Raw genomic sequence first — 24,330 nt, 5'->3', positions numbered from 1 at the left:
TATCATGTTGAGATATATTCCTTCTATACCCAGTTTTTTGAGAATTTTTATCATGAAGGGATGTTGAATTCTACAGAATGCTTTTTCAGCATCAATTGAAATGATCATATGGTTTTTGTCTTTCATTCTGTTGATATGAGGTATCACTTTTATTGATTTGTATTTGTTGAACCATCCTTGCTACCCTGGGATGAATCCTGCTTAATCATAATGACTGATTTTTAATGTGTTATTGAATTTGGTTTGCTTGCATATTGTTGATAATCTTTGCATCTATGTTTATCAGAGATATTGGCATGCAGTTTCCTTTTTTTGTTACGTCTTTGTCTAGTTTTGGTATTATGGTAAGGCTGGCCTCTTAGAATTAGTTTGGAAGTATTCCTCCTCAATGTTTTGGAATAATTTGAGTAGGATTTATATTAGTTCCTTTTTTTTTTTTTTTTTTGAGATGGAGTCTCGCTCTGTTGCCAGGCTGGAGTGCAGTGGTGCAATCTCTGCCCACTGCAACCTCCACCTCCCGGGTTTAAGCAATTCTCCTGCCTCAGCCTCCCCAGTAGCTGGGACTACAGGCACGTGCCACTACGCCCAGCTTATTTTTGGATTTTTAGTAGAGATTGGGTTTCACCATGTTGGCCAGGATGGTCTCGATCACTTGACCTTGTGATCTGCCCACCTCAGCCTTCCAAAGTGCTGAGATTACAGGCGTGAGCCACCATGCCCGGCCAATATTAGTTCCTTTTTGAATGTTTTGTAGAATTCAGCAATGAACCCATCAGGTCCTGGGCTTTTCTTTGATGGGAAACTTTTTATTACTGCTTCTATCTTGTTACTTGTTAATGGTGAAATTTCTTTATGATTCAATCTTGGTAAGTTGGTATGTGTCTAGGACTTTATTCATTTCTTCTGGATTTTCAAATGTATTAGCATGTGGTTGCTCATAATAGTCTCTAGTGATCCTTTGAGTTTCTGTGGTATCAGTGTCTCCATTTTGACCTCTGATTTTATTTATTTGAGTCTTCTCTCCCTTTTCTGTGTCTAGCTAAAGGTTTGTTGATTTTGTTTATCTTTTTAAAAAACCAACTTTTTGTTTCATTGATCTTTTGTATTATATTTTAGCCTCAACTTCATTTTTGCTCTGATCTTTATTATTTTTTAAAGAAACTTTAAAAAATTCCTATTGAGATTATTTTCTTTTTAAATTAATGTATATATTTTATTTCAATAGCTTTTGGGGTACAAGTGTTTTTTGGTTACATTAACAAATTATATAGTGGTGAAGTCTGAGATTTTAGTGCATCTGTGACCTGAGTAGAGTACACTGTACCCAATATAGTTTTTTGTCACTCACTCCCCTCTCGTTCACCATTCTGAGTCACCAAAGCCCATTATATTACTCTGTATGCCTTTCTGTACTCATAATTTAGCTCCCACTTATAAGTGAGAACATACAGTATTTGATTTTCTATTCCTGAGTCATTTCACTTAAAATATTGGGCTCCAGCTCCATCCAAGTTGCTGCAAAAATATTATTTCATACTTTTTTACGGTTGAGTAGTATTCCATGGTGTATATATACCACATTTTCTTTATGCACTCATTGGTCAAGGGACACTTAGGTTGGTTCCATATCTTTACAATAGAGAATTGTCCTGCAATAAATATACACATGCAAGTGTCTTTTTTGGTACTGGTATTGTTTGTATTTTTGTACAGTTTGTATTTTTTGCTAATTTTTGTAGAGACGTTTTGCCCTGTTGCCCAGGCTGGTCTCGACCTGCTGTGCTCAAGGGATCTGCCCACCTTGGCCTCCCAAAGTCCTAGGATTACAGGCCTGAGCTACTGTGCCCAACCCATTTATTTATTTTTGTATTAGTTGCATTTGCTTTAGGAGTCTTAGCCATGAATTCTTTGCCTAGGCCAATGTCCAGAGGAGTTTCTCCTAGGTTATATTCTAGAATTTTTATGGTTTCAGGTCTTAGGTTTAAGTCTTTTATCCATCTTGAGTTTATTTTTGTGTAAAATGAGAGACAGGGATTCAGTTTCATTCTTCTACATGTGGCTATCCAGTTTTCCCAGCAGCATTTATTAAATAGGGTGTCCTTGTCTCAATTTATGTTTCTGTATGCTTTATTGAAGATCAGTTGGTTGTACGTACTTGGCTTTATTTCTGGGTTATCTATTCTGTTCCATTGGTCTATCTGTCTACTTGTATATCAATACCATCCTATTTTGGTAACTATAGCCTTGTAGTATAATTTAAGGTCCAGTAATGTGATGCCTCCAGATTTGTTCTTTTTGCTATTTGGGCTCATTTTTTGTCCCCTGTGAGCCTTAGAATTGTTTTTGTTTTTTTCTAATTCTGTGAAAAACGATGTTGGTATTTTGATAGGAATTACATTGAATCTGTATATTGCTTTTGGGTAGTATGGTCATATTAACAATATTGTATCTTCCAATCCATGAACTTGGAATGGGTTTCCATTTGTTTGTGTCATCTATGATTTCTTTCAGCAGTGTTTTGTAGCTCTCTTTTTAGGGATCTTTCACCTCCTTGGTTAAGTATATTCCTAGGTATTTTATTTTATTTTGCAGCTGTGATAAAAGGGAATAAGCTCTTCATTTGATTCTCAGTTTGGTTGTTGTCAGTGTATAGCAACGCTACTGATTTTTGTACATTGATTTTATAACCTGAGTCTTTAATGAATTCATTTATAAAATCTGGGAGTCTTTTGAATGAGTCTTTAGGGTTTTCCAAGTATACAAACATATCATCAGCAAACATTGATCTTTGGACTTCCTTTTTGTCAACTTGGATGTCCTTCATTTCCTTCTCCTGCCTGATTACTTTCTCTAGGACTTCCAGAACTATGTTGAATAAAAGTGATGAAAATGGGCATCCTTGCCTTGTTTCAGTTCTGAAGGGGAATTCTTCAGATTTTCCCCATTCAGTATGATGTTGGCTGTGGATTCATCATATATGGCTTTTATTATTTTGAGGTTAGTCCCTTCTATGCCTAGTTTGTTGAAGGTTTTTATCATAAAGTCATTCTGGATTTTATAGAATGCTTTTTCTGCAACTGTAGAGATGATCATATGGTTTTTGTTTTTAATTCTGTTTATGTGATGTATCACATTTATTGACTTACATATGTTAAACCATTCCTGTATCCCTAGGATGAAATCCACTTGAACATAGTGTATTATCTTTTTGATGTGCTGTTGGATTTGGTTAGCTAGTATGTTGTTGAGGATTTTGCACTGATGTTCATCAGGGATGTTTGTTGGTAGTTTTCTTTCTTTGTTATGTCTTCTCCTTGTTTTGGTATCAGGATGATACTGGCTTCATAGAATGAGTTAGGGAGAATTCCCTCTGTCTCAGTCTTTTGGAATAGTTTCAGTAGGATTGGCACCAATTCTTTGAATGTCTGGTAAAATGCAACTGTGAGTCCTTCTGGTCCTGGGCTTTTATTTTTTGTTGACAATTGTTTTGATTACTGATTCAATCTCACTGCTTGTTATTGGTCCATTCAGGGTTTCTATTTCTTCCTTATTTAATCTAGAAGTTTTGTACATGTCTAGAAATTTATCCATTTCCTCTAGGTTTTCCAGTATGTATGCAAAAAGGTGTTCCTAGTAGTCTCAAAAGATCTTTTGTATTTTTGTGGTGTCCATTGTAATGTCTCCAGTTTCATTTCTAATTGAGCTTGTTTGAATCTTCTCTTATATTTTCTTGGTTAAACTAGTTAATGATCTATTGATTTTGATTCTCTTTTCAAAGAATCAACTTTTTGTCTTGTTGATCTTTTGTATTTTTTTATTTCAAATTCATTTAGTTCTCCTCTGATCTTTGTTTATTTCTTTTCTTCTGCTGACTTTGGGTTTAGTTTGTTCTTGTGTCTCTAGTTCCTTGAGGTGTCACATGATGTTGTCAATTTGTGATGTTTTTGAACTTTTTGATGTAGGCATTTAATGCTATAAACTTTCCTTTTAGGATTGTTTTTGCTGTAACCCAGAGGTTTTGATACGTTGTGTCACTATTATCATTCATTTCAAAGGATTTTGAAATTTCCATCTTGATTTCATTGTTAACCCCAAAATCATTCAAGAGAAGATTGTTTAATTTCCATGTATTTGTATAGTTTAGAGATTCCCTTTTGTAATTAATCTTGAGTTTAATTTTCCACTGTGGGCTGAGAAGATAACTGGATATGATTTTGATGTTTTAAAATTTATTGAGACTTGTTTTATGACCTACCATTTGGTTTATCTTGAAGAATGTTCCATGTGCTGATGAGAAGAATGTACATTCTGCAGTTCTTGGATAGAATGTTCTGTAAATATCTGTTAGATCTATATTTTCTAGAATGTGGTTAATTCCATTGACAGCACTAGGCAGATCATTGAGACTTCTGTCTCAATGGAGTGTTAAAGTCCCCACTATTACTGTGTTGCTTTCTACCTAATTTCTTAGATTTGGTACTAATTGTTTTATAAATTTAGGAGCTCCAGTGTTAGGTGCCTATAAGTTTAGGATTGTAATATCTACTTGTGGGATCAATCATTTTATCATTATGTAATGGCCTTCTTTGTCTTTTTTTTTTAACTGTTGTTTTAAAGTCTGTTTTATCTGATATAATAGCTACCCCTGCTTGCTTTCAGTTTCCATTTGCATGGAGTATCTTTTTACACCCCTCTACCTTGAGTTTGTGTGAGTCCTATGTGTTAGGTGTGTCTCTTGAAGACAGCAGACACTTGGTTTCTGATGTTTTTATCCATTCTGACAATCTATATTTTTTAAGAGGAGAATTTCGAACATTTACGTTCAGCATTAGTATTGAGATGTGAGGTGCTGTTTCAGTCATCATGTTAATTGTTACCTAGATACTTTGTTTTCTTCATTGTGTTATGTTTTGTAGGCTCTGTGAGTTTTACATTTTCAAGAGTTTTTATACTGGTGCATATCAACCTTTTGTTTCAAGATTTAGAGCTCCTTTTAGCATTTCTTGTATGGCTCGTTAGGTAGTAAAAAATTCCCTCAGCATTTGTCTGAAAATGACTTTATCTCTCCTTCATTTATGAAACTAAGTTTTGCTGGATATAAAATTCTTGAGTGACAGTTATTCTGTTTAAGGAGGCTGAAGACAGGACCCCAGTCCTTGCTGACTTGTAAGATTTCTGCTGAGAAGTCTGCATTAGTTTTCCTTTATAAGTTACCTGATGCTTTTATCTCACTGCTCTTAGAATTATTTCCTTCATGTTGACTTTAGATAGCTTGATAACTATACACCTTGGTGATGTTCTTTTTGTAATGAATCTCCCAGGATTTCTTTGAGCTTCTTGTATTTGCATATCTCAATCTGTAGCAGGGTCAGAAAAGTATTCCCTCAAATTAGTTTCCAAACTTTTTACTTTCTCTTCTCCCTCAGGAACATCAATTATTCTTAGATTTGGCCATTTTACATAATCCCGTATTTCTTTGAGGCTTTGTTCATTTCTTTTGATTATATTTTCTTTATTTTTGTCTGATTGGGTTAATTCAAAAGCCTTGTCTTTGAGCTCTGAAATTCTTTCTTCTGCTTTCTCTAGCCTGTTGTTAAAATGTTCCACTGCATTTTGTAATTCCTTAAATGTGTCTTCCATTTCTAGAAATTCTGATTGTGTTTTCTGTAAAATATCTATCTCTTTAGGAAATTTTTCATTCATATTCTGAATGTTTTAAATTTCTTCATGTTGTTTCTCACCTTTCTCTGGCATCTTCTTGAGTAACTTAATAATGTTTTGACATCTTTATCTGGTATTTCAAAGATTTCATCTTGGTATAGATCCATTGCTGGAAAGCCAGTGTGATCTTTTGGGGTTGTTATAGAACCCTGTTTTGTCATATTACCGGAATTATTTTTCTGGTTCCTTCTAATTTGGGTAGGCTATTTCTTCTAATTATTTTTAAATTTATTTTTGATTCAACTGTGTTTTTCTTTCATTTCCTTTTTACCCTGTTAAGGATGTGATTTTAATATTTATAGTTTATTGTAGCCTAATTCGGCTCTTGGTGCTTTCAGAGTTGAAGACTCTGTGGGTTCCTTGGTTATGGAGAGTCTTTGTTTGATGACTGGCTTTCTCAGATGCTGGTCGTAGTAGCAATGTGCTTGGTGTGTGTACAAGTTCACGGTCTCCTATGGGGTTGGAATGGTAGAGATATTTTGAGGCTCATCTCGTTTCCCATGATGTGCACTTTTTTATTTATTTATTTTTTCCCCAGTATTTTATTTACTGAGTTGAATAGCTCAGGTTTCAGGCCAGTAGAGAAGGTATCCCTGGGCAGAAACTATTTATGGCTAAAGCAGGTGGGTAAATGCAATATGAAATGTTGGGCAGAGGCCCCAGCCTTGACAGAGGTGGTTGGGGGAGCTCTCAGTGAAACACACTGAAGTCTTTTCAGGGGAAATGGTGGGAGCCACCTCTCCCCTTTTCCTTCTGGCCTCCCCTGCCAGGCCAACTGGAAAGTGATCCACCTCCCAGATACATCCCTGACCCAGTGTTCTGGCTATTCAGATCAGACAGGCACCTCTTTCCATCTGCAGGAATGTTGATGTTCCAAGTAGAGAGGAGTTGTGACTCTCCCTCTTGTGCAAGCCTGAGCCTGAGGGGTGCTCCCTCATGTGGGGCGGCAGTCACCCTGAAGTGTTCCTGAATGGCTGTCTATAGGCCACCCTTACCAAACTTCCATGGGAGAAGCCCCATCCCCACTGTGTTTGCAGTGGTGGATGAGGAGGAAAACAAGTCCTCTTCTCCAAGACTCTTCATGAGCACCAGCGCTGCTTGACTATTGGGTTAGAACTGCAGACTTTTCTTGCTGAGCCCAGCACTGCAAACATGACTCTGATGAAATAAACTTCCCACCAGCAGAAAGATCTGGGACTCAAGTCCTGCTCTCCAGATTCTTTTGTCCCATGGCATGTTTCATTGATGTGGTACACTCCTCTTTCCCCTGGGAATAGGAGTCCCTGAGAGCTAGACTACTGTGAATGCTGTTGCTCGTCTAGGTCCAGCCACACAGTGGGGCTGCCACACTTGAGGCCACTGTGGGGAATGTCTGCAAGGGATCCAGTAATGTGACCTGCCCTTAAGTCTTCCAGCAGTGGGTACCAGTACCAGCTCAGATGGAGGGGAGTGACATAGACTCTGTGATTCCTTGGCTATAAATAGGCTTAGTGTGTTGGCTATTTCAAATGCTGGTTGTAGGAGTAATTAACTGGTCATGTGGACAGACTTAGAACTTCCTGGTTAGCCAGGGTGGTGTAGGTAATGGTGTGTATTAATCCGTTTTCATGCTGCTGATAAAGACATACCCAAGATTGGGTAATTTATAAAGAAAGAGAGGTTTGATGGATGCACAGTTTCATGTGGCTAGGGAGGCCTCACAATTATGGTGGAAGGTGAAAGGCCCTTCTCGCATGGTAGCAGACAAGAGAAGAGTGAGAGCCAAGTGAAAGGGTTTTCCCTTATAAAACCATCAGATCTCATGAGACTTATTCACTACCACGAGAACTGTATGAGGGAAATTGCCCCCATGATTCAATTATCTCCCACCAGGTCCCTCCCACAACACGTGGGAATTATGGGAGATACAATTCAAGATGAGATTTGGGTGGGGACACAGCCAAACCATATCACGGTGATAGCTGAGGTCATACACAAATTTTCTCCTTCCTGAGTGCAGGTTATTCTACCTGCAGATGCTGTCTGTAATGGACTGTGTCAGTTGGCTTCTGCCAGGTGGTTGTACTTGCAAAAGAGCACCAGGTTTGGTGGTAGCAGTGGGATTTCTGCTTGCCTTATGTTACCTAGGGGAGGTACTCTGGTTTCTTACGTGATGGGCAGGGTTATAAAGCTCCCAAAAGTTTCTGTCCTTTGTGTTAAGCTACCAGGGTAGGTGGAGGGGTGAAGCCAGGTCAGAGTTGTGCTGGGCAGGTCCATGCAAGCAGCATTCCCTGTGGGGGCCAGGAGACAGTTCTCTGGCCACTAAGGTAACGCTTCAGGGATGAGGACAACTGCCTCTGCTTCACTGAAGAGTTTGCCCAGCAATTAGGGAGTAGCAGGCGGCAGTAAGCTCCACCCAGCTTCCATGCACTTGGCAAGGCAGGTCTTACACCCACAGTGTTCTGCTAGCAACAGCTAGCTAAGCTCCAGGAAGTCTACACTCAAAACTGTCCTAGGCCATAAGCCTTCTCCTCAGAGACAGCAACTGGTGAATTTCAGGCCACTCCCCTCCCAGTCCACCCACAAATCCAGGGCACCCAGCTTCTGCACTCGTGGCTGTAGCACACTTCCCATTCACCTCCCAGTTCTGGCCAAGAGAGTTCAACCCCGCTCGAGATTATGTCACAGATTTTAGTTGGGAGCTTCTCTCAACCTGTGACTGCTGCCTGAGTTAGCTTGCAGACTTCCATGAGGTTCCCAGTAATGTAGAATCAGGAATAACCTCCCTTGGTTTGTACTGGAGACCGGGAATGTCCAAAAGTCTCTTCCAGCTGCTGCTCCTGCTTTTATATTTCCCACTGCTCACTAAATCAGTTCCAGTGCTTGGTAGGGTTAACGCCTTCCCCCATGGACTGGATTGCCAGGTTCCCCAGTGGGGATTTATATCCTGGAGGCAGGCTCTCACCCTCTCACACTTTGAGGACTTAACAATTTTTCACATGGCTTATAGTATAGGTTGCAGCCTATCTCTTCTTTTAAAGGGTCTTATGGTTTCCTTCCGTTTTCCTGTTAAGTTCCTGTGTTGCCTCCTGGAAAAAAGTTCACAGTGTGTATCTCTACATATTCTCTACATATATCTCTACATATCTCTACACCACATTTTATCTTCCCAAGTGGGAGAGGCATGCTAACATTGCCTCCAATTCACTGTCTTAGGGGGAAAGATTTTTTCTTTCTTCAACTAATTTTGGATTCAGTTTGCTCTTGCTTTTATAGCTCTTCAGGATACAATTGTTAGGTTGTTTATTTGAAGTTTTTCTACTTTTTTGATGTAGGTATTTATTGCTATACACTTCAACTTTAGTACTGCTTTGGCTTTATCCCACAGGTTTTGGTATGTTCTGTTTCCATTTTCATTTGTTTCAAGAAATCTTTAAATTCCCTTATTGGGCAATTTCTTCATTGACCCAGTGGTCATTCAGGAGCATATTGTTTAATTTCCATGTGTTTGTAACAAAGTTTCTCTTGTAATTTATTTCTAGTTTCATCTCACTGTGGTCAGAAAAGATACTTGATGTGATTTCAATTTTTAAAAATTTTTTGAGATTTTTTTTGTGACCTAACATACAACCTATCTTTGAGAATGTTTCATGTGCTAAGGAAAAGAACATGTATTCTGCCTTTTTTGGATAATATGTTCTGTAAATACATATTAGGTCCATTTCTTACATACTTTTTCTTTATTTTATGTCTTGATGATCTGTCCAAAGGTGAAACTGGGGTGTTAAGTACCCAGCTATTATTGTATTGGGGTCTATCACTCTCTTTAGTTCTAATAATATTTGCTTTCTATATCTGGGTGCTCCTGTGTTGGATGCATAGATATTTACTATTATATTCTCTTACCGAATTGACCTTTTTTGTCATTATATAATGAACTCATTTGTTTGTTTTTAGAGTTTTTGTCTTGAAATCCATTTTGTCTCATATAAGTATAGCAACTCCTGCTCTTTTATGATTTCCATTTGCTTGGAATATCTTTTTCCATCCCTTTATTTTCAGTCGATGTGTGTCTTTATAGGTGATGTGAATTTCTTGTAGGCAGCATATAGTTGAGTCTTATCTTTTTATACGTTCAACTGCTCTATGTATTTTTATTAGGGAATTTATTCCGTTTAGTTTCAGTATTACTAATGATTAGGTATGGACTTACTGCTGCCATACAGTTACTTCTTTTCTGGTTGTTTTGTTGGTCCTCTTCTTCTTTCTCCTTTCTTGTTTTCCTTTGTGTAAAAGTGATATTCTCTTGCAGTATGTTTTAAGTTTTTGCTTATTATTTTTTGTGTACCTATCATAGGTTTTTGTTTTGTGGTTACCATGAGGCTTGCAAATAACATCTTACAACCAAGTATTTTAAACTGATGAAAACTTAACCCTGATTACAAAGAAAAAGAAAGAAAAAAGAAAAAAAGAGAAAAGACAAGACAAGACAAACAAGCAAAGAGAAAACTAAACAACTCTACACTTTAACTCCATCCCCCTGGCATTTTGACATTTTGTTGTCTCTCTATATATCTTTTTATACTGTCTCTAAAAAGTTCTTGTAATTATTATTTTTGATAAATGTGTCTTTTGGTCCTTCTACTAAAGATATGTACATACTGCAGTTACAGTGTTAATAGTATACTGTATTTGTCTGTATACTTACTATTACCAGTGAATTAGATACCTTCAGGTGATTTTTTTTCTCATTTGTTAACATCCTTTTCTTTCATATTGAAGATCTCCCTTGAGTATTTCTTGTAAGACGGATCTGGTGTTGATGAAATCTCTCAGCTTTTGTTTGTCTGTGAACATATTTCTCCTTCATGTTTGTAGAATAATTTTGCTGCATACAATATTCTAAATTGGAAGCTTTTATTCCTTTAGCACTTTGAATATGCCAATCCATTCTCTTTTGTCCTAAAGGTTTCTGCTGCAAAGTCTGCTGCCAGAGATATTGGAGCTCCTTTTATGTTATTTGCTTATTTTCACTTGTTGCTTTCAGGATCCTTTCTTTATCTTTGACCTTTGAGAGTTTCATTAATATATGCTTTGATGTAGCCTTATTTGGCTTGAATCTGTTTAGTGTTTTATGATCTTCTTGTAGCTGGATATTCATATCTTTCTCTAGGTTTGGGAAGTTTTCATTATTATTTCTTTGAACAAACTTTCTACCCTTATGTCTCTCTCTATATATGTTCTCTTTAAGGCCAACAACTATTAGATTTGCCCTTGTCAGGCTATTTCCTGGATCTTATATGTATGCTTAATTCTTTTTTATTCTTATTGTTTCCCTCTGACTGTATTTTTATATAACCTGTCTTCCAGCTCACTAATTTTTTCTTCTGTTTGATCAATTCTGCTGTTGAGAGACTCTGATGCATTTTTCAATTGAATTTTTCAGCTCCAAAATGTCTGCTTGATTTTTAAAAATTATTTCAATCTCTTTGTTAAATTTATCTGATACAATTCTGAATTCCTTCTCTGTATTATCTTGATGTTTGTTGAACTTCTGCAAGACGAGTATTTTGAATTCTCTATTTGAAAGGTCATATATCTTTGTCACTCCAGGATTGGTCACTGGTGCCTTATTTAGTTCGTTTGGTAAGGTCATGTTCCTTGGGTGTTCTTGATGCTTGTGGATGTTTGTTGATATCTGGGTGTTGAAGAATTAGGTGTCTATTTTGTTTTCACAGTCTGGGCTTGTTTGTACCTGTCCTTCTTGAAATAGCTTTCCAGGTATTCCAAGGAGAATGAGTGTTGCGATCTAAGTTTATGGTCACTGCAGCTGTATCAGTACTAGGAGGTGCCCTAAGCCCAGGAATGCTACAACTCTTGCCAAGTCCTAGAGGCACAATGATGCTTCTAAATGAAGCATTGTCCTAAAGGGAGAATTCCTTGGGTTGCTAGGCAAAGTATCTCAGTCTCTTCTCTTTTGTTCCTTGAACCACAAGGAGTTTTTCTCCCCATGCTGGGCTGCCTGGAGTTGGGGGAGGAGTGACACAAGCACTCCTGTGGCCACCACAGCTGGCACTGTGCTGGGTCATACCTGAAGCTAACACAGTACTGTGTCTTGCCTAATGCCCATGGTGACTACTGCCTGGCTACCACTGATGTTTATTCAAGGCCCAAGGGCTCTTTAGTTAGCAGGTGGTGAACCCTGCCAGGACTCAGTCATTGCCTTCAAGGCAGAAAATTCCCTTCTGCCCCAGGGTGGGTCTAGAAATGCCATCCAGGAGCTAAGGCCTGGAATCAGGGGCTTCAGGAAACTACTTGGTGCTTTATTTTATTGTGGCTTAGCTGGCACCTAACTAAGTAGTAAGACAAAGACCTCTATATTTTTTCTTCTCCTTTCCCCAAGTGAAGGGAGTTTTTCCCCAAGCTGCACTGCCTGGAGTTGAAGAAGAGGGTCTCAGGTACTTAAAATCATCTATAGATTACTTATAATACATATACCTAATACAATATAAATGTCATGTATATAATTGTTATACTGTATTTTTATTTCTATTCTTTTTTGTTGCATTATTTTTATTGTTTTTTAAAAAATACTTCCAATCCAAACTTGACTGAGTCCATATATCCAGAACTTGGGTATACGTGGCTGACCATATAGTATTCTGTTCAGTTAGAAAAAATGTACCAATAGCTCAAAATTTGGAAACTTGGCTATCAGCAATTCAAGACTTAATTTTTTAAATATATTTTTTCTAGGTACTATGCATAAATATGTAACATTAGCCTCAAAGAAAGAAAATAATAAAAATTTATCTCATTTATTTATTTATTTTTCATTATACTTTAAGTTCTAGAGTACATGTGCACAATGTGCAGGTTTGTTACATATGTATACATGGGCCATGTTGGTGTGCTGCACCCATTAACTAGTAACTTACATTAGGTATTTCTCCTAATGCTATCCCTCCGCCATTCCCCAACCCCATGACAGCCCCCGGTATGTGATGTTCCCCTTCCTGTGTCCATGTGTTCTCATTGTTCAATTCCCACCTGTGAGTGAGAACATGAGGTGTTTGGTTTTCTGTCCTTGCAACTCATCATCACTGGTCATCAGAGAAATGCAAATCAAAACCACAATGAGATACCATCTCACACCAGTTAGAAAGGTGATTGTTATAAAGTCAGGAAACAACAGGTGCTGGAGAAGATGTGGAGAAATAGGAACACTTTCACACTGTTGGTGGGAGTGTAAACTAGTTCAACCATTGTGGAAGACAGTGTGGTGATTCCTCAAGGATCTCTTTCTTTTCTACTTTTTCTTTCCAAAGGAAAGCGAAACCTGATTGACAAGGTTAAGTAAAACTATGAGCTGATTAGATGTTGAACACTACTGCCTTCATGGAAATGTTACTATTTTGGCCAGAAAAAGAATTCAGAAAAGAAATAGTGTTTAAAAGTTGAACATTCGTTTCAAGGAATCCTAATTTGTGTGTGTGTGTGTGTGTGTGTGCACTAATAGCTTCATAATCATTAATCATATATTATTTTGGTTATTGGCATATATTCCAAGTAAAAATAGCTTTTGAATCTAATCAATTATATTCTCCATGAAGCAGTGGTAAACATATTGTTTTATAAAAACATAAGACATTAATTGTAGCACAGTGGATAAGTGCCCAGGACCTGACATTAGAATACTTAGTTTTAAATCCTGGCTCCAGAATTTACTGCAAATATATTCTTGTGCAATTTACTTACCTTATCTTTACTTTCTTATCCATAAAACTGGAATTTTAGGCCAGGTGTGGTGGCTCACGCCTGTAATCCCAGCACTTTGGGAGACCGAGACAGGTGGATCACTTGAGGTCAGGAGGTTGAGACCAGCCTGGTCAACATGGTGAAACCCCGTCTCTACTGAAAATACAAAAAAAAATTAGCCACGTGTGGTGGTGGGTTCCTGTAGTCCCAACTACTTGGGAGGCTGAGGCAGGAGAATTGCTTGAACCTGGCAGGTGGAGGTTGCAGTGAGCCGAGATTGTGCCACTGCACTCCTGCCTGGGTGACAGACCAAGACTGCATTTCAAAATTAATTAATTAATTAATTAATAATTAAATTAAATTAAATTGGAATTTTAATAGTATCTACCTCAGAGAGTTGTGAAGAGTAAATGAATTAACTTAAACAAAAGAATATAAAACTGTTATCTCAGCCCCATATGGTATCTCTCACTTCTATAGTATTGAGACTATATAATTGATTTGACAAATAAATCTGCTTGTTTCAGATGTGAACTTTATAATTGATGTGAAAAATATTTTATTTAAAAAATATCTTTAGGCCGGGCACAGTGGCTCATGCTTGTAATCCCAGCACTTTGGGAGGCCAAGCCAGACAGATCACTTGAGGTCAAGAGTTCGAGACCAGTCTGGCCAATGTGGTGAAATGCCATCTCTATAAAAAATACAAAAATTAGCTGGGCATGGTGGTGCACGCCTGTAATTCTGGCTACTTGGGAGGCTGAGGAAGGAGAATCATTTGAACCTAACAGGTGGAGATTGAAGTGAGCCGAGATCATGCTGCACTCCAACCTGAACAACAGAGCAAGACTCCATCTAAAATAAAAAAAAGAACAACAACAAAAAAAAAAAAAAAAAGAAAAAAAATCTTTATACTACCTCTAAAGCTGTAGCTTGAATTCCTAGGAAACAGGAAACATTGTTTTCAATTCTCCATCCTCTCTGTATTTAGTATAGTACATTACTAATTTTGTGGACTTCTTAATATTGCTTTAATCTTGAGTTATAGGAACTAAATTAATAAGTAAGTAGTTTTATCCTATCATTAAATTGCTCTAAATATGAATCTTAAAGACTTGAATGAGTTTAAATATAATTCTAAAACTTATGGTAGAGCAATATAATGATTTCTTCTTCTCAAAGAAGTAATGGAATCTATCAAAATTAAAACAGTAATGTAAAATCTTGGTTGAATTTCAGATCACTGTATCATATATATGTAAATTGGACAAAGATAACACTGCCAAGCATGAAGTCTATGGGTCTTTTTTTTTTTTTTTTTGAGACAGGGTCTCTCTCTGTCACCCAGGCTGGAGTGCAGTGGAGCGATCTCGGCTCACTGCAACCTCCATCTCCCAGGTTCAAGTGTTCCTCTCACCTCAGCCTCCCGAGTAGCTAGGACCACAGGCACACACCACCACATCCAGCTATTATTTTGTATTTTTAGTAGATATGGGGTCTCATCATGTTGCCCAGGCTGATCTCAAACCCCTGAGCTCAAGCGATCCGCTCACCTCGGCCTCCCAAAGTGCTGGGATTACAGGTGTGAGCCATCACGTCCAGGCCCGATGGTCATTTTTAACCATAATTCAATACCATGTGACAACTCAACTGCTATGTACTAGTTGAGAATAAACAGTGTATGAATTATCTTCACCAATGGAAGATCTATTCAAAATCGATAATAAGGGTTTCTTTTTTATTATTTCTAGTTTCTTATTTCTCTTTTTTTTTTTCTTGTTTCAGGGCTTTGAAGACTGCTTGGTGTTTGATGAGTTAATGGATAAATTCAGTAACGACCTTAGTAAGTAAGGTCAATTTCTCAACTGGACATGGACTAGCTCTTCTGACTAATTGTGGGCTTATTTCTGATCCTCAATGATCACAAACCTGTGACGTATAATGTATATTATCTCCCCAGGATTACATATTTTTCTACTAATAGTCTATGCCACCGTTTTCCCATAGCAACAACTAACACCCAGAAAAAGAAACATAGTTTCTTTTGAAGTTTCTATGTGGAGGTCCATGAAGTGATTCACTCAAAGATAAAAGCTCAGAGTACCCATGCTTGGCAGAAATACGCTGCTTTCTCTCCCTTTTCAGCCTAGGTAACACCCTCTGCCTGCGTCTCCTAGCAGCAGTCCCAACGTTTTGGCACCAGGGACAGGTTTCATGGAAGACAGTGTTTCCACAGACAAGGGGTGGGGGGAGATGGTTTCAGGATGAAACTGTTCCTGCTCTGATCTTCAGACGTTAGTTAGATTCTCATAAGGAGCGTGCAAGCTAGATGTCTCGCCTGTGCAGTTCACAGTAGGGTTCACGCTCCTATGAGAAACTAATGCCACTGCTGATCTGACAGGAGGCGGAGCTTGGGCGGTAATGCCATCTCAACTGCCACTCACCTCCTGCTGTGTGGCCCGGTTCCTAACAGGCCATGGACCGAGGGTTGGGGACAGTCACCCTACAACACATCCTCAGAAACACTTAGAAGCTCCAGTGTTTTTTGCCCTATCAAAGATTGCATCTAATACTTTTTTTTTTGAGATGGAGTCACTCCATCGCCCAGGCTGAAGTTCAGTGGCCTCAGTCTTGGCTCACTGCAACCTCTGCCTCCTCTCCTGCCTCAGCCTCCAGAGTAGCTGGGATTACAGGCATACACCACCACACCCGGCTAATTTTTGTATTTTTAGTAGAGACGGGGTTTCGTCATGTTGGCCAGGCTGGTCTCGAACTCCTGACCTCAAGTGATCCACCCACCTCTGCCTCCCAAAGTGCTGGGATTATAGGCGTGAGCCACCATGCCCGGCATAAATTCCTTTTTTTTTTTTTTCATTATTTTTCAGTCATCTCTGTCAAATACTGAGGAGCCAGAGGCATTTTGTTCCCTCCCTTCCTTCCTAGCCCTGATGTGATTGGTTTGCACATGACCATGGAGGTGGATGGAGGGTTTGTATATTACATATATAAAAGAAGGCACAAACAACAGCCTAAGAACTGGATAACCTTTTCCTACTTCCCAGCATCACGTGCTTTCAAAGGCCACCTCTGATTTTACACTTGTTTCAGGTAAAGGATAGACTAGAGAACTGGCCTTAAACTTACACCCAGTTTCAAGTCCTGACTTGCCAACTTATTAACTGTGTGATCTTGAGCAAATCACTTCATCTTTCTAAAGCCTCCGTTCTTTTTTGTCTATAAAGTGGGGATGATACTCTCAACTTCAGAGTTGTGAACACTGAATAATTTCTATAAAGTTTTAAAAAGAAAAAAAAAGCCTACCGTAAAGTAAGTTCATAGTATATGTTTGCTGTGGTGTTTTAGAAAGTCCAAGAATACTGGTGCCTGGGTCTGAAGAGATCATAGAATTCCAGGACAAATTTTCTCATCTTTTTTTTCTTTTTTTTCTTTTTTTGGTTATTTCCCAGTCATCTCTCTCAGATGCTCAGGAGCCAGAGATATTTTGTTTCCTCCTTTCCCTGTGCTCGCGTGACTGGTTTACACATGACGTTGGAGGTTGATAGAGGGTTTATGCATAAGAACACACTGTCAGCGCTGGTTTGGGGCACTAGAGAACAAAGATAAAGCAATAATATAGATTAATTTTGTTGTAATTTTTATTTAATCACAACAGGAAATGCTCTATGTGTATTGTCAATAGTCATAGATTGTTGGTTACACAGAATGGTTATTTATAGTTTAAAAAAATTAGCGAGAGCATTGGTAGTGAACATACCATTTAATTTGACCTGTGTAGAGTTCAGCACATTTTTATAGAAGGTTTTGGAAAGATGTATTATTTAACTTACAGGTTTGTGTCTTCCTGTGTTCTCAAGATTGAGAATCCCAGATGATCACGCGATTTCAGACCTATCCATGTACAATTACATAGAGGTGAGTGAGAAGGTTTGGCTTTATTCCATGAGATGGTTCACTGATATTCTAACAAGTGTTCTTTTCTTTTTCTTTGCTTCAGCCCCCATCTCATGCATGCTATATAAGAATACCTACAGATAAGAAAACACACACACACATAGCATTCCTTAGACTTGGGTGGATTGTGACTCTGGCCAGTGGCAATGACCAACACACATTATCTCTATCTACACTTTAAGGATGTTTAGGAGGTAACAAAACCTCTGATAATTCACATGCTTTTATCTTAGACATTTAGCAATATGTTAATTTAATGAAAATACAACTTTCAGATGTGTAACATTTAGAAAATCTAAGAAATGTTGAATGGCCTTTTCACTCATAACATTATAACTCGCATATTTAGAGTAGCATTGATTATCCTTTGGAAACTTATGCACTAAAAAAAAATGCATAATACCAAAAAGAAATTCATGTTCAGGAAGATTAGTACTTTGAAAAAAAAACACATTAATTCCATTTTGAACCAGTCACATGTAAAGCTCATGGTAAGTGATGGTGATTATAGTTTTAAAATAATAAAATGAAAGGATTTACAAGCTAAATTTAAAGCAGAGTGACCAGCTATTTGCCATCTCTCCTGAAGACAGAAAGAAACTGGACTTCAGCTTGAGCAAAATTGCATCAGATGTGGTAGAGGATATCCTACAAGATATTGTAGGCTTTATTGATGTATCTTGTCTTCTCCTTTAAAAACAGGATGGCTACGACACAGTATCTATCCTAAAAAAAAGAGTAGGTCCAGACAAACCTAGCTTTAAACAATCTCTTTTTGCCGTAAGCAATATTACAAAACAACCAGGAAGCAACAGAAAATTAGACAAATCTTTGAGCTCACAGATTGCCTGCAGTTCTGGTTAAACAAACCCTCTGCTGAAATCGACTTCCTCTATCGACCCCTGAGCAAAATAAACTTCCCTAGCAGGTTTCGTGTAATTGCTGTACATTTTCGAGGCAACGTCCTATATGACCGACATTTACCAAAATGGATTGGGAATGACACTACGGAAACAAAAAATTATTTGACTACTTTGTGTTTGGCATTGCGATGAGTGGGAATGAAGAATAATACTAAGTCGCAGTGAGAAATAGCTGTATTTGTTCAAAAGCGTTCTTTAAGACTGTCATTATTGCAGATGCGAGCACACGTCAACTCAAGCTGGTTCATTTTTCAGAAGAACATGGAGAGATTTCTTCATGCGATTATGCCATCGACCTTTATCCCTCTCTATACAATGGTAAGGTCTGGACTGAAGACTTTTCCTCATTTTGATTTTCTGTTTAGCTGTTAAAGAATACACAAGAATACTTCTTAAACTTCCCTGCAGGTCACTTTTTCCAGGATAAGATACCATGAGGCTGTGCAGCGTTGGCATTGGCAAAAAAAGGTTGGAACAGTGACATTTTATTTATTTTTTAATGTGGTGTGTTGAAATGCCATAGTATTATGATTACGTTTGTTTCCAACAAATACAGAAATAATGGGACAGACACCAACTGTTTGCCTTCCAAACAGAAACTGTCCTGAGTACAGAGAGGGAACAGTGCTTACTGAAAAACATTACAAGGAGGTGGCAAAGAGAGCTTTTGAAGGGAAGAATCTCAAGATAGGAACTGATGCTAATATTTCTCAACTTTTTAGTTTATTTTAGCAAGATGTACTGTTCTTGATTTTTGCTTCATGCAATATTCTTATGAGTTTAATTTGTAAAATTAGACAGAACTGAATCACTTTTAAAAGATCTATTCCAATGGAATGCTATAATACATCCATTTTGGGCAGTTGGCCTAGAGAAGCCATTAAATGGAAGGAATTCTGATTCCCTAGTCTTCCACTTTGGGGATTTTACAACGTCATTTATTCAACAGACAGTTTTATTTGGTACATAGCACTGAGCTGGCATGGTGATGAACATGACCAGTTCACACCTTTCACAAAGCTCAGAGGCTAGTAGGGGATACAGACAGTGGCACTGGAGAGAGATAAACTGCCCCCGAGGAGAACAGGAGGGGCCAGGACAGGGGAAGGCAGAAGACACATGAGAAACATATTTCAGTGGAGCTGGAAGGCAGCACTAGTGTGTGAGAATGGTCAGAGGGTGGAGGCAGGGCTTTAAACACCTGGAATATTATCTTGAGAGAAACAGAGAGCCCAGGGAGGCCAGCAGACTCAGGTATGGATTTTAGAAAGATGTCTATATGGAGAATGGATTGGAAGAAATCAAGGTTTATCTGTGCAAGATGAATAAAACAGGGCCCCCACCCTTAAGGAGCTGAAAGTCTAAAAGCGGAAAAGATACCAGCAGGCAGTTAGAATGCAGGACAGTAAGTGCGGGGATAGAAATAGGCCAGGCAAATCCTTCAAGGAGGGATAAAAGTCAATCTTCAAACATTAACTTAAGCAGACCAAAAATTCTGATGACCACATCTAGATTATTTTTTATAAAAATGATTTTCACTATAGCTATGTTAGTTATGCTAAGCTACCGTCCAATCTCTTGTGATGTGTAACTTTTACATGTGAGTATTAAAGTAGATTTCTCTGTCAAAAAAAAAAAAAAAAGAAATAGGCCAGGATGCCATGGGAAAGCACCTGACTCAGGCTGGAATGAGCCTCAGGCCACTGTTTACAGCTGGTGTTTAGTCTCCACATGAGTCTTAGTCACAGAGGCCACCAGGCCACCACTCTTCTCCTGGAGACTTTTGGGAAGCTTCTGAGAAGGAATGAATGATGTGTGGCCCCAGCACAGCAGTGCTCTTCTAAGAATTCACAGCTCTTTTTCTAAACTGCAAAGGATTTTTAATGGCTGGACAAAAGCTGACTGCTAACTTTTTTTCATACAGAAGACCTGGATTCATGAGTTTCTTGGGAGAGAGGGAGAAGGGAGGCTCCCAATCCTTGACTTTATCTTGATCTTATCAGTTCCTGATCTGGTGGTCATGCAAGTAAATTGTTGTTTCAGGTTAAAGAACAAAGAGGACATTGTTTACCCCTTTGTTGTTAAAAAATGAAGTCTATTTTCAGATTTTAATCTCTGGACAAATGAAATGAGAGTTCTTGCTGTCTTACAGGTGATAAACAAAGGACTCTTTTTCTTGGGATCACTGATAGCCATCAGCAGTACCTACCTACTTATACACTACATGTCACCACGACCTTTCCTCCGCTTGAGAAGACCATGGAACTGGATAGCTCACTTCTGGAATACAACATGTTTCCCCGCAAAGGCCATGGACTCCCTAGAACAAATTTCCAATCTCATTAGCAGGTGATAGAAAGGTTTTATGGTAGCAAATGCATGATTTCTCTGTGACCAAAATTAAGCATGAAAAAAATGTTTCCATTGCCATATTTGATTCACTAATGGAAGATAGTGTTCTGCTTATAATTAAACTGAATGTAGAGTATCTCTATATGTTAATTGCAATTACTGGTGGGGGGGGGGCATTTTAAAAGATGAAACATGCAGCTTCCCTACATTACACACACTCAGGTTGAGTCATTCTAACTATAAAAGTGCAATGACTAAGATCTTTCACTTCTCTGAAAGTAAGGCCCTAGATGCCTCAGGGAAGACAGTAATCATGCCTTTTCTTTAAAAGACACAATAGGACTCACAACAGCATTGACTCAACACCTAGGACTAAAAATCACAACTTAACTAGCATGTTAACTGCACTTTTCATTACGTGAATGGAACTTACCTAACCACAGGGCTCAGACTTACTAGATAAAACCAGAAATGGAAATAAGGAATTCAGGGGAGTTCCAGAGACTTACAAAATGAACTCATTTTATTTTCCCATATTCAAATATAAGTATTATCATCTATCTGTTTATCGTCTATCATCTATCTATCTATCTATCTATATCTATCTCTATTTATTTATGTATTTAGAGATCAGGTCTCACTCTGTTGACCAGGCTGGAGTGCAGTGGTGAGATCTGGGTTCACTGCAACCTCTGCCTCCTGGGCTCAAGCAATCCTCCCACTTCAGCTTCCCAAATAGCTGGGGCTACCACGGTATTTTTCAGTAGAGACCGGGTCTTGCCATGCTGCCCAGGCCAGTCTCAAACTCCTGGCCTCATGTGATCTGCCCACCTCAGCCTCCCAAAGTACAGGGATTAGAGTTGTGAGCCACCGCTGCCAGCCCAGAGTTACCCTCTAAAGATAAGAAAAAGGCTATTAATATCATACTAAGTGAAGGACAGGAAAGGGTTTTATTCATAATTTAAATGTCTACATGTGCCAGAGTGGAAAGGAAACAAGGGGAGACAACTTTTATAGAAATACAAAGCCATTACTTTATTCAATTTCAGACCCTCAGAAGCAATTTACTAATTTATTCTTCGACTACATACTGCAGCAGAACCAGCAATACACTTGATTTTTAAAAGCACATTTAGTGAAATGTTTTCTTTGGTTCATCCTTCTTTAACAGGCTGCTGAGTCACTGAGAAGTCCTTCAAACATGATTAATTATGAAGATGAAACACTAGAGTCATATAAGAAATAAAAATTGGGCAATAAAATAAAATGATTCAGTGTTTCTTTTCTATATTGTCAATGAAAACCTTGAGTTCTAATAATCCATGTTCAGTTTGTAGGGAAAGAAAAAATAATTTTTCCTTCTACCCACTTTAGGTTCCTTGGCTGGGGCCCCTATAACAAAAGACAGATTGACAAGAGAAAAACAAACATAAATTTATTAGCAGGTATATATAATATATATGTGGGAAATACAGGTGGAAATACAGGGGAATGAGCAAATCTCAAAGAGCTGGCGTCTTAGAACTCCCTGGCTTATATAGCATCGACAAAGAACAGTAAATTTTTAGAGAAACAACAAAACAAAGAAAAAGAGCTTTGAGTCTGTAGGGGCAGCAATTTGGGGGAAGCAAATATATGGGAGTTTGCCTTGTAGATTCCTCTGGTGCTGGTCTCCAGGCTGACAAGGATTCAAAGTTGTCTCTGAAACTCCTCTTTGTCATATTGCACATATAAAACGTCTTTTGTTTCCAACAAGAGGATTTTCTTTTTCATTCTAGAATTATCTCCTTGATAACTTGATCAGATATAGGACATGACACTGAATAGAGTCCAACAGTACAAAAAAAATTCAGTATGTTCTAGCTACTTCACACATGTGTACGTGACAATTATTTTTACAGTAAGGTATTTTCGAGAAAAATGCATTATGTGTTTTGGAAAATAGAGTAATTTAAAAAATATATTTGAAATGAAAATCTCCAACACATTAGAAGATGATGATGTTAGATGCCCATCGTGTGCCACAAGTGGTTTTTTCATTATGTAAAGCACCCGTTGAATTAAAAGAATTTGTTTTTGTTCAACCTCTTCCTGAGGCCCAAGAGCATACGGGCAATTCGGATTTCCTGCTGGACCACAAAGTTCTGTTGATATTACATAGAACGGGTATTCCAGACACTTCTTATGATGAAAGTCCAAAAGTGGCATCCAATTTAAGGCCCCATCTTTCGTTGCCATTCTTCATTCCTACAAAGGACGAACTTGGATTACATCAACTTTGGACCCATTGGTTTTGTCGCTGTCATCAACTGACAGTGATTCATCACTGGTGATGATAAAAATGATGGAAGAAGAGTTGAAAGTCACTTTTTTCTTTGGCCTGTCCCCATCTTTCTGTGACATCACAATGGGTCTGATCTGCATTTCACTTCCAGCTGCTGGTAGGTCTTTAGCAGGCCTCTGGCACCTCAGCAGTCGGAGGCACAGGAGCTGCAAAAGGGATCTTCGAAACTGGGCAGAGAAAAAATAAAGTGGAATATTAAGTAAAAGTTGGGCACTAATCTGGATTAACATTAGAGGAAATCAGTTGAGCTGAATTTAAGTTGTTTTTTGTTTGTTAGCAGGTGTGGGTGTGGGGTTATGTGGTCATGCTCAGATCTACCTAAATCACCCCAGAGCTTTATGTCTTTTATTCATTCTAATTCTTATTAACCAGAATATGTAGGACCATTTCAATACCTTGTAATCCTCCAAGCTTCAATCTGCACACACTTTCTATGAGGGCAGGTACAACTATTAAGAGATTTTGAACATTAAGTCAGTCCACAAATATTCAGTGGGCATCTACTAGGTGACAGCCACTGTGCTATAATTAGAGACTTTTTACTGTAAGCATCAAAAACAGATAAGGCTCTTCCTGGCAGAGTTTACAGCCTGGTGTACTTGCTAATGTCTCTTTAATTAGGTGAAGAATTTTTTTTTTCTATCGAAATTACTAATCAGTTGGGGGAAAAAATACTATAGCAGACAGCACTAATATCATCAACAAACATTATTCTTCTCCGTGTCCTGGGTACAACATCGAATAATATTTCTTGGCCTCCTTTCGGCTTCTCCTCTCTGCTGTTCCTCTCTACAAGAACCTGGGAGGCCAACGCCTAAAGATCATAATATCACACGATGGAAGGAACCTAGATTCCTAAATGACTGCATAGGACAGATCCCATCTCCTCCACCCAATACATTATTAGACTGAACTGTGACCTGAAATGAGCAATAAACTCTGTATTAATTCACTGAAATGTTGGGGTTGCTTGTTATAGTAGTCGGTCCATCATGACCAGTAAAACATAAATCAAAAGTTAATGTAATCGTTATCCCATTATTTAGAGTGAAATAAATGTTGAATATATGGACTTTCTCAGATCAGGAAATACCAATTAAAATATAATAAATAGCTACATTGATTTCTGTCTTTTTTGTTTTTTGTTTTGTTTTGTTTTACAGCAAACACTGCCTGATAATGTCTTGAGCTCCAATCTTATGCAAGTTAGCATTTAGTTTATACTCACATTTAAAAATATTTATTTTTTCTATCTGATTCAAAAATTTAAAAAATAAAAAT

The 24,330-nt window shown here is 38.1% G+C and overlaps 2 protein-coding genes across 8 annotated transcripts in view; one reads left to right on the top strand and one right to left on the bottom strand.

Annotated features, from left to right (window-relative positions):
- Positions 1 to 21,972, top strand: part of KMO (kynurenine 3-monooxygenase) — a 61,198-nt gene extending 39,226 nt beyond the window's left edge. For 4 of the 7 annotated variants that reach the window (XM_009441743.5, XM_063790142.1, XM_009441745.5 and 1 more), the window contains 6 exons: positions 15,244 to 15,301; positions 17,309 to 17,391; positions 18,570 to 18,671; positions 18,762 to 18,821; positions 20,506 to 20,702; positions 21,877 to 21,972. In XM_009441743.5, the coding sequence (XP_009440018.1) occupies positions 15,244 to 15,301; positions 17,309 to 17,391; positions 18,570 to 18,671; positions 18,762 to 18,821; positions 20,506 to 20,702; positions 21,877 to 21,892 (516 nt within the window). In that variant the 3' untranslated portion in view covers positions 21,893 to 21,972. Of the gene's footprint in view, positions 1 to 15,243; positions 15,302 to 17,308; positions 17,392 to 18,569; positions 18,672 to 18,761; positions 18,822 to 20,505; positions 20,842 to 21,876 lie in introns of those variants that run through there. The other 3 variants (XM_001160394.6, XM_063790140.1, XM_063790141.1) reach the window with 1 other exon arrangement.
- A 153-nt stretch (positions 21,973 to 22,125) lies between these two features.
- Positions 22,126 to 24,330, bottom strand: part of OPN3 (opsin 3) — a 46,640-nt gene continuing 44,435 nt past the window's right edge. The window contains exon 4 of the mRNA XM_016941714.4: positions 22,126 to 23,216. Coding sequence (XP_016797203.1) covers positions 22,953 to 23,216 — 264 coding nt within the window. The 3' untranslated portion in view covers positions 22,126 to 22,952. The remainder of the gene's footprint in view (positions 23,217 to 24,330) is intronic.

The sequence above is a fragment of the Pan troglodytes genome, chromosome 1 (genome assembly GCF_028858775.2).
Source record: "Pan troglodytes isolate AG18354 chromosome 1, NHGRI_mPanTro3-v2.0_pri, whole genome shotgun sequence".
NCBI lineage: Eukaryota > Metazoa > Chordata > Mammalia > Primates > Hominidae > Pan > Pan troglodytes.
The sequence above is the reverse complement of the archived record's forward strand: the minus strand, read 5'-3'. Positions and strand labels throughout refer to the sequence as shown.